Source organism: Clinocottus analis, unplaced genomic scaffold (assembly GCF_023055335.1).
Source record: "Clinocottus analis isolate CAN_PGR_092001 unplaced genomic scaffold, fCliAna1.0.p SCAF_21, whole genome shotgun sequence".
Lineage (NCBI taxonomy): Eukaryota > Metazoa > Chordata > Actinopteri > Perciformes > Cottidae > Clinocottus > Clinocottus analis.
In genome coordinates this window covers 11,718,725-11,734,892 of record NW_027175943.1, presented here as the reverse complement: position 1 = coordinate 11,734,892, position 16,168 = coordinate 11,718,725, and the positions used below count along the sequence as shown (strand labels likewise).

The 16,168-nt window shown below is 46.0% G+C and overlaps 1 protein-coding gene across 1 annotated transcript; it reads left to right on the top strand.

Annotated features, from left to right (window-relative positions):
* Positions 1 to 566: 566 nt before the first annotated feature.
* On the top strand, positions 567 to 13,679 carry LOC137792600 (mucin-22-like; the record flags this gene model as incomplete). Its single annotated transcript, XM_068588339.1, has 3 exons — positions 567 to 656; positions 6,609 to 6,668; positions 13,620 to 13,679. Coding segments are annotated over 3 exons (210 nt in total), but the record flags the coding sequence as incomplete, so codon positions are not given.
* Between the last annotated feature and the right edge of the window lie 2,489 nt (positions 13,680 to 16,168).

The window sequence follows — 16,168 nt, the reverse complement described above, 5'->3', positions numbered from 1 at the left end:
CAGCTGATGGATCTGGAAGTACCGAGGTAACAACTGAGCGAACTGATGTCACCTCCACAACTGATGTATTTGGTACTACTGAGGCAACAACTGTGCAAACTGAAGTCACCTCCACAACTGATGGATCTGGAAGTACCGAGGTAACAACTGAGCAAACTGATGTCACCTCCACAACTGATGGATCTGGAAGTACCGAGGCAACAACTGTGCAAACTGAAGTCACCTCCACAACTGATGGATCTGGAAGTACCGAGGTAACAACTGAGCAAACTGATGTCACCTCCACAACTGATGTATTTGGTACTACTGAGGCAACAACTGTGCAAACTGAAGTCACCTCCACAACTGATGGATCTGGAAGTACCGCGGTAACAACTGAGCAAACTGATGTCACCTCCACAACTGATGGATCTAGAAGTACAGAGGTAACAACTGAGCAAACTGATGTCACCTCCACAACTGATGGATCTGGTACTACTGAGGCAACAACTGTGCAAACTGAAGTCACCTCCACAACTGATGGATCTGGAAGTACCGAGGTAACAACCGAACAAACTGAACTCACGTCCACAACTGATGGATCTAGAAGTACCGAGGTAACAACTGAACAAACTGAACTCACCTCCACAACTGATGGATCTGGAAGTACCGAGGTAACAACTGAGCAAACTGATGTCACCTCCACAACTGATGGATCTGGAAGTACCTTGGTAACAACTGAGCAAACTGATGTCACCTCCACAACTGATGTATTTGGTACGACTAAGGCAACAACTGTGCAAACTGAAGTCACCTCCACAACTGATGGAGCTGGAAGTACCGAGGTAACAACTGAGCAAACTGATGGCACCTCCACAACTGATGGATCTGGAAGTACAGAGGTAACAACTGAGCAAACTGATGTCACCTCCACAACTGATGGATCTGGAAGTACCTTGGTAACAACTGAGCAAACTGATGTCACCTCCACAACTGATGTATTTGGTACTACTGAGGCAACAACTGTGCAAACTGAAGTCACCTCCACAACTGATGGATCTGGAAGTACCGAGGTAACAACTGAGCAAACTGATGTCACCTCCACAACTGATGTATTTGGTACTACTGAGGCAACAACTGTGCAAACTGAAGTCACCTCCACAACTGATGGATCTGGAAGTACCGAGGTAACAACTGACCTAACTGATGTCACCTCCACAACTGATGGATCTGGAAGTACAGAGGTAACAACTGAGCAAACTGATGTCACTTCCACAACTGATGGATCTGGTACTACTGAGGCAACAACTGTGCAAACTGATGTCACCTCCACAACTGATGGATCTGGAAGTACCGAGGTAACAACTGAACAAACTGAACTCACGTCCACAACTGCTGGATCTGGAAGTACCGAGGTAACAACTGAACAAACTGAACTCACCTCCACAACTGATGGATCTGGAAGTACCGAGGTAACAACTGAGCAAACTGAAGTCACCTCCACAACTGATGTATTTGGTACTACTGAGGCAACAACTGTGCAAACTGAAGTCACCTCCACAACTGATGGATCTGGAAGTACCGAGGTAACAACTGAGCAAACTGATGTCACCTCCACAACTGATGGATCTGGAAGTACCGAGGTAACAACTGAGCAAACTGATGTCACCTCCACAACTGATGGATCTGGAAGTACAGAGGTAACAACTGAGCAAACTGATGTCACCTCCACAACTGATGGATCTGGTACTACTGAGGCAACAACTGTGCAAACTGAAGTCACCTCCACAACTGATGGATCTGGAAGTACCGAGGTAACAACTGAACAAACTGAACTCACGTCCACAACTGATGGATCTGGAAGTACCGAGGTAACAACTGAACAAACTGAACTCACCTCCACAACTGATGGATCTGGAAGTACCGAGGTAACAACTGAGCAAACTGAAGTCACCTCCACAACTGATGTATTTGGAAGTACAGAGGTAACAACTGAGCAAACTGATGTCACCTCCACAACTGATGGATCTGGAAGTACCTTGGTAACAACTGAGCAAACTGATGTCACCTCCACAACTGATGTATTTGGTACTACTGAGGCAACAACTGTGCAAACTGAAGTCACCTCCACAACTGATGGATCTGGAAGTACCGAGGTAACAACTGACCTAACTGATGTCACCTCCACAACTGATGGATCTGGAAGTACAGAGGTAACAACTGAGCAAACTGATGTCACTTCCACAACTGATGGATCTGGTACTACTGAGGCAACAACTGTGCAAACTGATGTCACCTCCACAACTGATGGATCTGGAAGTACCGAGGTAACAACTGAACAAACTGAACTCACGTCCACAACTGATGGATCTGGAAGTACCGAGGTAACAACTGAACAAACTGAACTCACCTCCACAACTGATGGATTTGGAAGTACCGAGGTAACAACTGAGCAAACTGGAGTCACCTCCACAACTGATGTATTTGGTACTACTGAGGCAACAACTGTGCAAACTGAAGTCACCTCCACAACTGATGGATCTGGAAGTACCGAGGTAACAACTGAGCAAACTGATGTCACCTCCACAACTGATGGATCTGGAAGTACCGAGGTAACAACTGAGCAAACTGATGTCACCTCCACAACTGATGGATCTGGAAGTACAGAGGTAACAACTGAGCAAACTGATGTCACCTCCACAACTGATGGATCTGGTACTACTGAGGCAACAACTGTGCAAACTGAAGTCACCTCCACAACTGATGGATCTGGAAGTACCGAGGTAACAACTGAACAAACTGAACTCACGTCCACAACTGATGGATCTGGAAGTACCGAGGTAACAACTGAACAAACTGAACTCACCTCCACAACTGATGGATCTGGAAGTACCGAGGTAACAACTGAGCAAACTGAAGTCACCTCCACAACTGATGTATTTGGTACTACTGAGGCAACAACTGTGCAAACTGAAGTCACCTCCACAACTGATGGATATGGAAGTACCGAGGTAACAACTGAGCAAACTGATGTCACCTCCACAACTGATGGATCTGGAAGTACAGAGGTAACAACTGAGCAAACTGATGTCACCTCCACAACTGATGGATCTGGAAGTACCGAGGTAACAACTGAACAAACTGAAGTCACCTCCACAACTGATGGATCTGGAAGTACCGAGGTAACAACTGAGCAAACTGATGTCACCTCCACAACTGATGGATCTGGAAGTACCGAGGTAACAACTGAGCAAACTGATGGCACCTCCACAACTGATGGATCTGGAAGTACCGAGGTAACAACTGAGCAAACTGATGTCACCTCCACAACTGATGTATTTGGTACTACTGAGGCAACAACTGTGCAAACTGAAGTCACCTCCACAACTGATGGATCTGGAAGTACCGAGGTAACAACTGAGCAAACTGATGTCACCTCCACAACTGATGGATCTGGAAGTACCGAGGCAACAACTGTGCAAACTGAAGTCACCTCCACAACTGATGGATCTGGAAGTACCGAGGTAACAACTGAGCAAACTGATGTCACCTCCACAACTGATGTATTTGGTACTACTGAGGCAACAACTGTGCAAACTGAAGTCACCTCCACAACTGATGGATCTGGAAGTACCGCGGTAACAACTGAGCAAACTGATGTCACCTCCACAACTGATGGATCTGGAAGTACAGAGGTAACAACTGAGCAAACTGATGTCACCTCCACAACTGATGGATCTGGAAGTACCTTGGTAACAACTGTGCAAACTGAAGTCACCTCCACAACTGATGGATCTGGAAGTACCGAGTTAACAACTGAGCAAACTGATGTCACCTTGACAACCGATGGATCTGGAAGTACCGAGGTAACATCTGATCAAACTGATGTCACCTCCACAACTGATGTATTTGGTACTACTGAGGCAACAACTGTGCAAACTGAAGTCACCTCCACAACTGATGGATCTGGAAGTACCGAGGTAACAACTGAACAAACTGAACTCACGTCCACAACTGATGGATCTGGAAGTACCGAGGTAACAACTGAACAAACTGAACTCACGTCCACAACTGATGGATCTGGAAGTACCGAGATAACAACTGAGCAAACTGATGTCACCTCCACAACTGATGGATCTGGAAGTACCTTGGTAACAACTGAGCAAACTGATGTCACCTCCACAACTGATGTATTTGATACTACTGAGGCAACAACTGTGCAAACTGAAGTCACCTCCACAACTGATGGATCTGGAAGTACCGAGGTAACAACTGAGCAAACTGATGTCACCTCCACAACTGATGGATCTGGTACTACTGAGGCAACAACTGTGCAAACTGAAGTCACCTCCACAACTGATGGATCTGGAAGTACCGAGGTAAAAACTGAACAAACTGAACTCACGTCCACAACTGATGGATCTAGAAGTACCGAGGTAACAACTGAACAAACTGAACTCACCTCCACAACTGATGGATCTGGAAGTACCGAGGTAACAACTGAGCAAACTGATGTCACCTCCACAACTGATGGATCTGGAAGTACCTTGGTAACAACTGAGCAAACTGATGTCACCTCCACAACTGATGTATTTGGTACGACTGAGGCAACAACTGTGCAAACTGAAGTCACCTCCACAACTGATGGAGCTGGAAGTACCGAGGTAACAACTGAGCAAACTGATGGCACCTCCACAACTGATGGATCTGGAAGTACAGAGGTAACAACTGAGCAAACTGATGTCACCTCTACAACTGATGGATCTGGAAGTACCTTGGTAACAACTGAGCAAACTGATGTCACCTCCACAACTGATGTATTTGGTACTACTGAGGCAACAACTGTGCAAACTGAAGTCACCTCCACAACTGATGGATCTGGAAGTACCGAGGTAACAACTGAGCAAACTGATGTCACCTCCACAACTGATGGATCTGGAAGTACAGAGGTAACAACTGAGCAAACTGATGTCACCTCCACAACTGATGGATCTGGTACTACTGAGGCAACAACTGTGCAAACTGAAGTCACCTCCACAACTGATGGATCTGGAAGTACCGAGGTAACAACTGAACAAACTGAACTCACGTCCACAACTGATGGATCTGGAAGTACCGAGGTAACAACTGAACAAACTGAACTCACCTCCACAACTGATGGATCTGGAAGTACCGAGGTAACAACTGAGCAAACTGAAGTCACCTCCACAACTGATGTATTTGGTACTACTGAGGCAACAACTGTGCAAACTGAAGTCACCTCCACAACTGATGGATCTGGAAGTACCGAGGTAACAACTGAGCAAACTGATGTCACCTCCACAACTGATGGATCTGGAAGTACAGAGGTAACAACTGAGCAAACTGATGTCACCTCCACAACTGATGGATCTGGAAGTACCGAGGTAACAACTGAGCAAACTGATGTCACCTCCACAACTGATGTATTTGGTACTACTGAGGCAACAACTGTGCAAACTGAAGTCACCTCCACAACTGATGGATCTGAAAGTACCGAGGTAACAACTGAGCAAACTGAACTCACGTCCACAACTGATGGATCTGGAAGTACCGAGGTAACAACTGAACAAACTGAACTCACCTCCACAACTGATGTATTTGGTACGACTAAGGCAACAACTGTGCAAACTGAAGTCACCTCCACAACTGATGGAGCTGGAAGTACCGAGGTAACAACTGAGCAAACTGATGGCACCTCCACAACTGATGTATTTGGTACTACTGAGGCAACAACTGTGCAAACTGAAGTCACCTCCACAACTGATGGATCTGGAAGTACCGAGGTAACAACTGAACAAACTGAACTCACGTCCACAACTGATGGATCTGGAAGTACCGAGGTAACAACTGAACAAACTGAACTCACCTCCACAACTGATGGATCTGGAAGTACCGAGGTAACAACTGAGCAAACTGAAGTCACCTCCACAACTGATGTATTTGGAAGTACAGAGGTAACAACTGAGCAAACTGATGTCACCTCCACAACTGATGGATCTGGAAGTACCTTGGTAACAACTGAGCAAACTGATGTCACCTCCACAACTGATGTATTTGGTACTACTGAGGCAACAACTGTGCAAACTGAAGTCACCTCCACAACTGATGGATCTGGAAGTACCGAGGTAACAACTGACCTAACTGATGTCACCTCCACAACTGATGGATCTGGAAGTACAGAGGTAACAACTGAGCAAACTGATGTCACTTCCACAACTGATGGATCTGGTACTACTGAGGCAACAACTGTGCAAACTGATGTCACCTCCACAACTGATGGATCTGGAAGTACCGAGGTAACAACTGAACAAACTGAACTCACGTCCACAACTGATGGATCTGGAAGTACCGAGGTAACAACTGAACAAACTGAACTCACCTCCACAACTGATGGATCTGGAAGTACCGAGGTAACAACTGAGCAAACTGGAGTCACCTCCACAACTGATGTATTTGGTACTACTGAGGCAACAACTGTGCAAACTGAAGTCACCTCCACAACTGATGGATCTGGAAGTACCGAGGTAACAACTGAGCAAACTGATGTCACCTCCACAACTGATGGATCTGGAAGTACCGAGGTAACAACTGAGCAAACTGATGTCACCTCCACAACTGATGGATCTGGAAGTACAGAGGTAACAACTGAGCAAACTGATGTCACCTCCACAACTGATGGATCTGGTACTACTGAGGCAACAACTGTGCAAACTGAAGTCACCTCCACAACTGATGGATCTGGAAGTACCGAGGTAACAACTGAACAAACTGAACTCACGTCCACAACTGATGGATCTGGAAGTACCGAGGTAACAACTGAACAAACTGAACTCACCTCCACAACTGATGGATCTGGAAGTACCGAGGTAACAACTGAGCAAACTGAAGTCACCTCCACAACTGATGTATTTGGTACTACTGAGGCAACAACTGTGCAAACTGAAGTCACCTCCACAACTGATGGATATGGAAGTACCGAGGTAACAACTGAGCAAACTGATGTCACCTCCACAACTGATGGATCTGGAAGTACAGAGGTAACAACTGAGCAAACTGATGTCACCTCCACAACTGATGGATCTGGAAGTACCGAGGTAACAACTGAACAAACTGAAGTCACCTCCACAACTGATGGATCTGGAAGTACCGAGGTAACAACTGAGCAAACTGATGTCACCTCCACAACTGATGGATCTGGAAGTACCGAAGTAACAACTGAGCAAACTGATGGCACCTCCACAACTGATGGATCTGGAAGTACCGAGGTAACAACTGAGCAAACTGATGTCACCTCCACAACTGATGTATTTGGTACTACTGAGGCAACAACTGTGCAAACTGAAGTCACCTCCACAACTGATGGATCTGGAAGTACCGAGGTAACAACTGAGCAAACTGATGTCACCTCCACAACTGATGGATCTGGAAGTACAGAGGTAACAACTGAGCAAACTGATGTCACCTCCACAACTGATGGATCTGGTACTACTGAGGCAACAACTGTGCAAACTGAAGTCACCTCCACAACTGATGGATCTGGAAGTACCGAGGTAACAACTGAACAAACTGAACTCACGTCCACAACTGATGGATCTGGAAGTACCGAGGTAACAACTGAACAAACTGAACTCACCTCCACAACTGATGGATCTGGAAGTACCGAGGTAACAACTGAACAAACTGAAGTCACCTCCACAACTGATGTATTTGGTACTACTGAGGCAACAACTGTGCAAACTGAAGTCACCTCCACAACTGATGGATCTGGAAGTACCGAGGTAACAACTGAGCAAACTGATGTCACCTCCACAACTGATGGATCTGGAAGTACAGAGGTAACAACTGAGCAAACTGATGTCACCTCCACAACTGATGGATCTGGAAGTACCGAGGTAACAACTGAGCAAACTGATGTCACCTCCACAACTGATGTATTTGGTACTACTGAGGCAACAACTGTGCAAACTGAAGTCACCTCCACAACTGATGGATCTGGAAGTACCGAGGTAACAACTGAACAAACTGAACTCACGTCCACAACTGATGGATCTGGAAGTACCGAGGTAACAACTGAACAAACTGAACTCACCTCCACAACTGATGGATCTGGAAGTACCGAGGTAACAACTGAGCAAACTGAAGTCACCTCCACAACTGATGTATTTGGAAGTACAGAGGTAACAACTGAGCAAACTGATGTCACCTCCACAACTGATGGATCTGGAAGTACCTTGGTAACAACTGAGCAAACTGATGTCACCTCCACAACTGATGTATTTGGTACTACTGAGGCAACAACTGTGCAAACTGAAGTCACCTCCACAACTGATGGATCTGGAAGTACCGAGGTAACAACTGACCTAACTGATGTCACCTCCACAACTGATGGATCTGGAAGTACAGAGGTAACAACTGAGCAAACTGATGTCACTTCCACAACTGATGGATCTGGTACTACTGAGGCAACAACTGTGCAAACTGATGTCACCTCCACAACTGATGGATCTGGAAGTACCGAGGTAACAACTGAACAAACTGAACTCACGTCCACAACTGATGGATCTGGAAGTACCGAGGTAACAACTGAACAAACTGAACTCACCTCCACAACTGATGGATCTGGAAGTACCGAGGTAACAACTGAGCAAACTGGAGTCACCTCCACAACTGATGTATTTGGTACTACTGAGGCAACAACTGTGCAAACTGAAGTCACCTCCACAACTGATGGATCTGGAAGTACCGAGGTAACAACTGAGCAAACTGATGTCACCTCCACAACTGATGGATCTGGAAGTACCGAGGTAACAACTGAGCAAACTGATGTCACCTCCACAACTGATGGATCTGGAAGTACAGAGGTAACAACTGAGCAAACTGATGTCACCTCCACAACTGATGGATCTGGTACTACTGAGGCAACAACTGTGCAAACTGAAGTCACCTCCACAACTGATGGATCTGGAAGTACCGAGGTAACAACTGAACAAACTGAACTCACGTCCACAACTGATGGATCTGGAAATACCGAGGTAACAACTGAACAAACTGAACTCACCTCCACAACTGATGGATCTGGAAGTACCGAGGTAACAACTGAGCAAACTGAAGTCACCTCCACAACTGATGTATTTGGTACTACTGAGGCAACAACTGTGCAAACTGAAGTCACCTCCACAACTGATGGATATGGAAGTACCGAGGTAACAACTGAGCAAACTGATGTCACCTCCACAACTGATGGATCTGGAAGTACAGAGGTAACAACTGAGCAAACTGATGTCACCTCCACAACTGATGGATCTGGAAGTACCGAGGTAACAACTGAACAAACTGAAGTCACCTCCACAACTGATGGATCTGGAAGTACCGAGGTAACAACTGAGCAAACTGATGTCACCTCCACAACTGATGGATCTGGAAGTACCGAAGTAACAACTGAGCAAACTGATGGCACCTCCACAACTGATGGATCTGGAAGTACCGAGGTAACAACTGAGCAAACTGATGTCACCTCCACAACTGATGTATTTATTACTACTGAGGCAACAACTGTGCAAACTGAAGTCACCTCCACAACTGATGGATCTGGAAGTACCGAGGTAACAACTGAGCAAACTGATGTCACCTCCACAACTGATGGATCTGGAAGTACCGAGGCAACAACTGTGCAAACTGAAGTCACCTCCACAACTGATGGATCTGGAAGTACCGAGGTAACAACTGAGCAAACTGATGTCACCTCCACAACTGATGTATTTGGTACTACTGAGGCAACAACTGTGCAAACTGAAGTCACCTCCACAACTGATGGATCTGGAAGTACCGCGGTAACAACTGAGCAAACTGATGTCACCTCCACAACTGATGGATCTGGAAGTACAGAGGTAACAACTGAGCAAACTGATGTCACCTCCACAACTGATGGATCTGGAAGTACCTTGGTAACAACTGTGCAAACTGAAGTCACCTCCACAACTGATGGATCTGGAAGTACCGAGGTAACAACTGAGCAAACTGATGTCACCTTGACAACCGATGGATCTGGAAGTACCGAGGTAACATCTGATCAAACTGATGTCACCTCCACAACTGATGTATTTGGTACTACTGAGGCAACAACTGTGCAAACTGAAGTCACCTCCACAACTGATGGATCTGGAAGTACCGAGGTAACAACTGAACAAACTGAACTCACGTCCACAACTGATGGATCTGGAAGTACCGAGGTAACAACTGAACAAACTGAACTCACGTCCACAACTGATGGATCTGGAAGTACCGAGATAACAACTGAGCAAACTGATGTCACCTCCACAACTGATGGATCTGGAAGTACCTTGGTAACAACTGAGCAAACTGATGTCACCTCCACAACTGATGTATTTGATACTACTGAGGCAACAACTGTGCAAACTGAAGTCACCTCCACAACTGATGGATCTGGAAGTACCGAGGTAACAACTGAGCAAACTGATGTCACCTCCACAACTGATGGATCTGGTACTACTGAGGCAACAACTGTGCAAACTGAAGTCACCTCCACAACTGATGGATCTGGAAGTACCGAGGTAACAACTGAACAAACTGAACTCACGTCCACAACTGATGGATCTGGAAGTACCGAGGTAACAACTGAACAAACTGAACTCACGTCCACAACTGATGGATCTGGAAGTACCGAGATAACAACTGAGCAAACTGATGTCACCTCCACAACTGATGGATCTGGAAGTACCTTGGTAACAACTGAGCAAACTGATGTCACCTCCACAACTGATGTATTTGATACTACTGAGGCAACAACTGTGCAAACTGAAGTCACCTCCACAACTGATGGATCTGGAAGTACCGAGGTAACCACTGAGCAAACTGATGTCACCTCCACAACTGATGGATCTGGTACTACTGAGGCAACAACTGTGCAAACTGAAGTCACCTCCACAACTGATGGATCTGGAAGTACCGAGGTAAAAACTGAACAAACTGAACTCACGTCCACAACTGATGGATCTAGAAGTACCGAGGTAACAACTGAACAAACTGAACTCACCTCCACAACTGATGGATCTGGAAGTACCGAGGTAACAACTGAGCAAACTGATGTCACCTCCACAACTGATGGATCTGGAAGTACCTTGGTAACAACTGAGCAAACTGATGTCACCTCCACAACTGATGTATTTGGTACGACTGAGGCAACAACTGTGCAAACTGAAGTCACCTCCACAACTGATGGAGCTGGAAGTACCGAGGTAACAACTGAGCAAACTGATGGCACCTCCACAACTGATGGATCTGGAAGTACAGAGGTAACAACTGAGCAAACTGATGTCACCTCTACAACTGATGGATCTGGAAGTACCTTGGTAACAACTGAGCAAACTGATGTCACCTCCACAACTGATGTATTTGGTACTACTGAGGCAACAACTGTGCAAACTGAAGTCACCTCCACAACTGATGGATCTGGAAGTACCGAGGTAACAACTGAGCAAACTGATGTCACCTCCACAACTGATGGATCTGGAAGTACAGAGGTAACAACTGAGCAAACTGATGTCACCTCCACAACTGATGGATCTGGTACTACTGAGGCAACAACTGTGCAAACTGAAGTCACCTCCACAACTGATGGATCTGGAAGTACCGAGGTAACAACTGAACAAACTGAACTCACGTCCACAACTGATGGATCTGGAAGTACCGAGGTAACAACTGAACAAACTGAACTCACCTCCACAACTGATGGATCTGGAAGTACCGAGGTAACAACTGAGCAAACTGAAGTCACCTCCACAACTGATGTATTTGGTACTACTGAGGCAACAACTGTGCAAACTGAAGTCACCTCCACAACTGATGGATATGGAAGTACCGAGGTAACAACTGAACAAACTGAACTCACCTCCACAACTGATGGATCTGGAAGTACCGAGGTAACAACTGAGCAAACTGAAGTCACCTCCACAACTGATGTATTTGGTACTACTGAGGCAACAACTGTGCAAACTGAAGTCACCTCCACAACTGATGGATCTGGAAGTACCGAGGTAACAACTGAGCAAACTGATGTCACCTCCACAACTGATGGATCTGGAAGTACAGAGGTAACAACTGAGCAAACTGATGTCACCTCCACAACTGATGGATCTGGAAGTACCGAGGTAACAACTGAGCAAACTGATGTCACCTCCACAACTGATGTATTTGGTACTACTGAGGCAACAACTGTGCAAACTGAAGTCACCTCCACAACTGATGGATCTGAAAGTACCGAGGTAACAACTGAGCAAACTGAACTCACGTCCACAACTGATGGATCTGGAAGTACCGAGGTAACAACTGAACAAACTGAACTCACGTCCACAACTGATGGATCTGGAAGTACCGAGGTAACAACTGAACAAACTGAACTCACCTCCACAACTGATGGATCTGGAAGTACCGAGGTAACAACTGAGCAAACTGAAGTCACCTCCACAACTGATGTATTTGGAAGTACAGAGGTAACAACTGAGCAAACTGATGTCACCTCCACAACTGATGGATCTGGAAGTACCTTGGTAACAACTGAGCAAACTGATGTCACCTCCACAACTGATGTATTTGGTACTACTGAGGCAACAACTGTGCAAACTGAAGTCACCTCCACAACTGATGGATCTGGAAGTACCGAGGTAACAACTGACCTAACTGATGTCACCTCCACAACTGATGGATCTGGAAGTACAGAGGTAACAACTGAGCAAACTGATGTCACTTCCACAACTGATGGATCTGGTACTACTGAGGCAACAACTGTGCAAACTGATGTCACCTCCACAACTGATGGATCTGGAAGTACCGAGGTAACAACTGAACAAACTGAACTCACGTCCACAACTGATGGATCTGGAAGTACCGAGGTAACAACTGAACAAACTGAACTCACCTCCACAACTGATGGATCTGGAAGTACCGAGGTAACAACTGAGCAAACTGAAGTCACCTCCACAACTGATGTATTTGGTACTACTGAGGCAACAACTGTGCAAACTGAAGTCACCTCCACAACTGATGGATCTGGAAGTACCGAGGTAACAACTGAGCAAACTGATGTCACCTCCACAACTGATGGATCTGGAAGTACCGAGGTAACAACTGAGCAAACTGATGTCACCTCCACAACTGATGGATCTGGAAGTACAGAGGTAACAACTGAGCAAACTGATGTCACCTCCACAACTGATGGATCTGGTACTACTGAGGCAACAACTGTGCAAACTGAAGTCACCTCCACAACTGATGGATCTGGAAGTACCGAGGTAACAACTGAACAAACTGAACTCACGTCCACAACTGATGGATCTGGAAGTACCGAGGTAACAACTGAACAAACTGAACTCACCTCCACAACTGATGGATCTGGAAGTACCGAGGTAACAACTGAGCAAACTGAAGTCACCTCCACAACTGATGTATTTGGTACTACTGAGGCAACAACTGTGCAAACTGAAGTCACCTCCACAACTGATGGATATGGAAGTACCGAGGTAACAACTGAGCAAACTGATGTCACCTCCACAACTGATGGATCTGGAAGTACAGAGGTAACAACTGAGCAAACTGATGTCACCTCCACAACTGATGGATCTGGAAGTACCGAGGTAACAACTGAACAAACTGAAGTCACCTCCACAACTGATGGATCTGGAAGTACCGAGGTAACAACTGAGCAAACTGATGTCACCTCCACAACTGATGGATCTGGAAGTACCGAGGTAACAACTGAGCAAACTGATGGCACCTCCACAACTGATGGATCTGGAAGTACCGAGGTAACAACTGAGCAAACTGATGTCACCTCCACAACTGATGTATTTGGTACTACTGAGGCAACAACTGTGCAAACTGATGTCACCTCCACAACTGATGGATCTGGAAGTACCGAGGTAACAACTGAGCAAACTGATGTCACCTCCACAACTGATGGATCTGGAAGTACCGAGGTAACAACTGAGCAAACTGATGTCACCTCCACAACTGATGGATCTGGAAGTACAGAGGTAACAACTGAGCAAACTGATGTCACCTCCACAACTGATGGATCTGGTACTACTGAGGCAACAACTGTGCAAACTGAAGTCACCTCCACAACTGATGGATCTGGAAGTACCGAGGTAACAACTGAACAAACTGAACTCACGTCCACAACTGATGGATCTGGAAGTACCGAGGTAACAACTGAACAAACTGAACTCACCTCCACAACTGATGGATCTGGAAGTACCGAGGTAACAACTGAGCAAACTGAAGTCACCTCCACAACTGATGTATTTGGAAGTACAGAGGTAACAACTGAGCAAACTGATGTCACCTCCACAACTGATGGATCTGGAAGTACCTTGGTAACAACTGAGCAAACTGATGTCACCTCCACAACTGATGTATTTGGTACTACTGAGGCAACAACTGTGCAAACTGAAGTCACCTCCACAACTGATGGATCTGGAAGTACCGAGGTAACAACTGACCTAACTGATGTCACCTCCACAACTGATGGATCTGGAAGTACAGAGGTAACAACTGAGCAAACTGATGTCACTTCCACAACTGATGGATCTGGTACTACTGAGGCAACAACTGTGCAAACTGATGTCACCTCCACAACTGATGGATCTGGAAGTACCGAGGTAACAACTGAACAAACTGAACTCACGTCCACAACTGATGGATCTGGAAGTACCGAGGTAACAACTGAACAAACTGAACTCACCTCCACAACTGATGGATCTGGAAGTACCGAGGTAACAACTGAGCAAACTGGAGTCACCTCCACAACTGATGTATTTGGTACTACTGAGGCAACAACTGTGCAAACTGAAGTCACCTCCACAACTGATGGATCTGGAAGTACCGAGGTAACAACTGAGCAAACTGATGTCACCTCCACAACTGATGGATCTGGAAGTACCGAGGTAACAACTGAGCAAACTGATGTCACCTCCACAACTGATGGATCTGGAAGTACAGAGGTAACAACTGAGCAAACTGATGTCACCTCCACAACTGATGGATCTGGTACTACTGAGGCAACAACTGTGCAAACTGAAGTCACCTCCACAACTGATGGATCTGGAAGTACCGAGGTAACAACTGAACAAACTGAACTCACGTCCACAACTGATGGATCTGGAAGTACCGAGGTAACAACTGAACAAACTGAACTCACCTCCACAACTGATGGATCTGGAAGTACCGAGGTAACAACTGAGCAAACTGAAGTCACCTCCACAACTGATGTATTTGGTACTACTGAGGCAACAACTGTGCAAACTGAAGTCACCTCCACAACTGATGGATATGGAAGTACCGAGGTAACAACTGAGCAAACTGATGTCACCTCCACAACTGATGGATCTGGAAGTACAGAGGTAACAACTGAGCAAACTGATGTCACCTCCACAACTGATGGATCTGGAAGTACCAAGGTAACAACTGAACAAACTGAAGTCACCTCCACAACTGATGGATCTGGAAGTACCGAGGTAACAACTGAGCAAACTGATGTCACCTCCACAACTGATGGATCTGGAAGTACCGAGGTAACAACTGAGCAAACTGATGGCACCTCCACAACTGATGGATCTGGAAGTACCGAGGTAACAACTGAGCAAACTGATGTCACCTCCACAACTGATGTATTTGGTACTACTGAGGCAACAACTCTGCAAACTGAAGTCACCTCCACAACTGATGGATCTGGAAGTACCGAGGTAACAACTGAAGAAACTGAACTCACCTCCACAACTGATGGATCTGGAAGTACCGAGGTAACAACTGAGCAAACTGATGTCACCTCCACAACTGATGGATCTGGAAGTACCTTGGTAACAACTGAGCAAACTGATGTCACCTCCACAACTGATGTATTTGGTACGACTGAGGCAACAACTGTGCAAACTGAAGTCACCTCCACAACTGATGGAGCTGGAAGTACCGAGGTAACAACTGAGCAAACTGATGGCACCTCCACAACTGATGGATCTGGAAGTACAGAGGTAACAACTGAGCAAACTGATGTCACCTCCACAACTGATGGATCTGGAAGTACCGAGGTAACAACTGAGCAAACTGATGTCACCTCCACAACTGATGTATTTGGTACGACTGAGGCAACAACTGT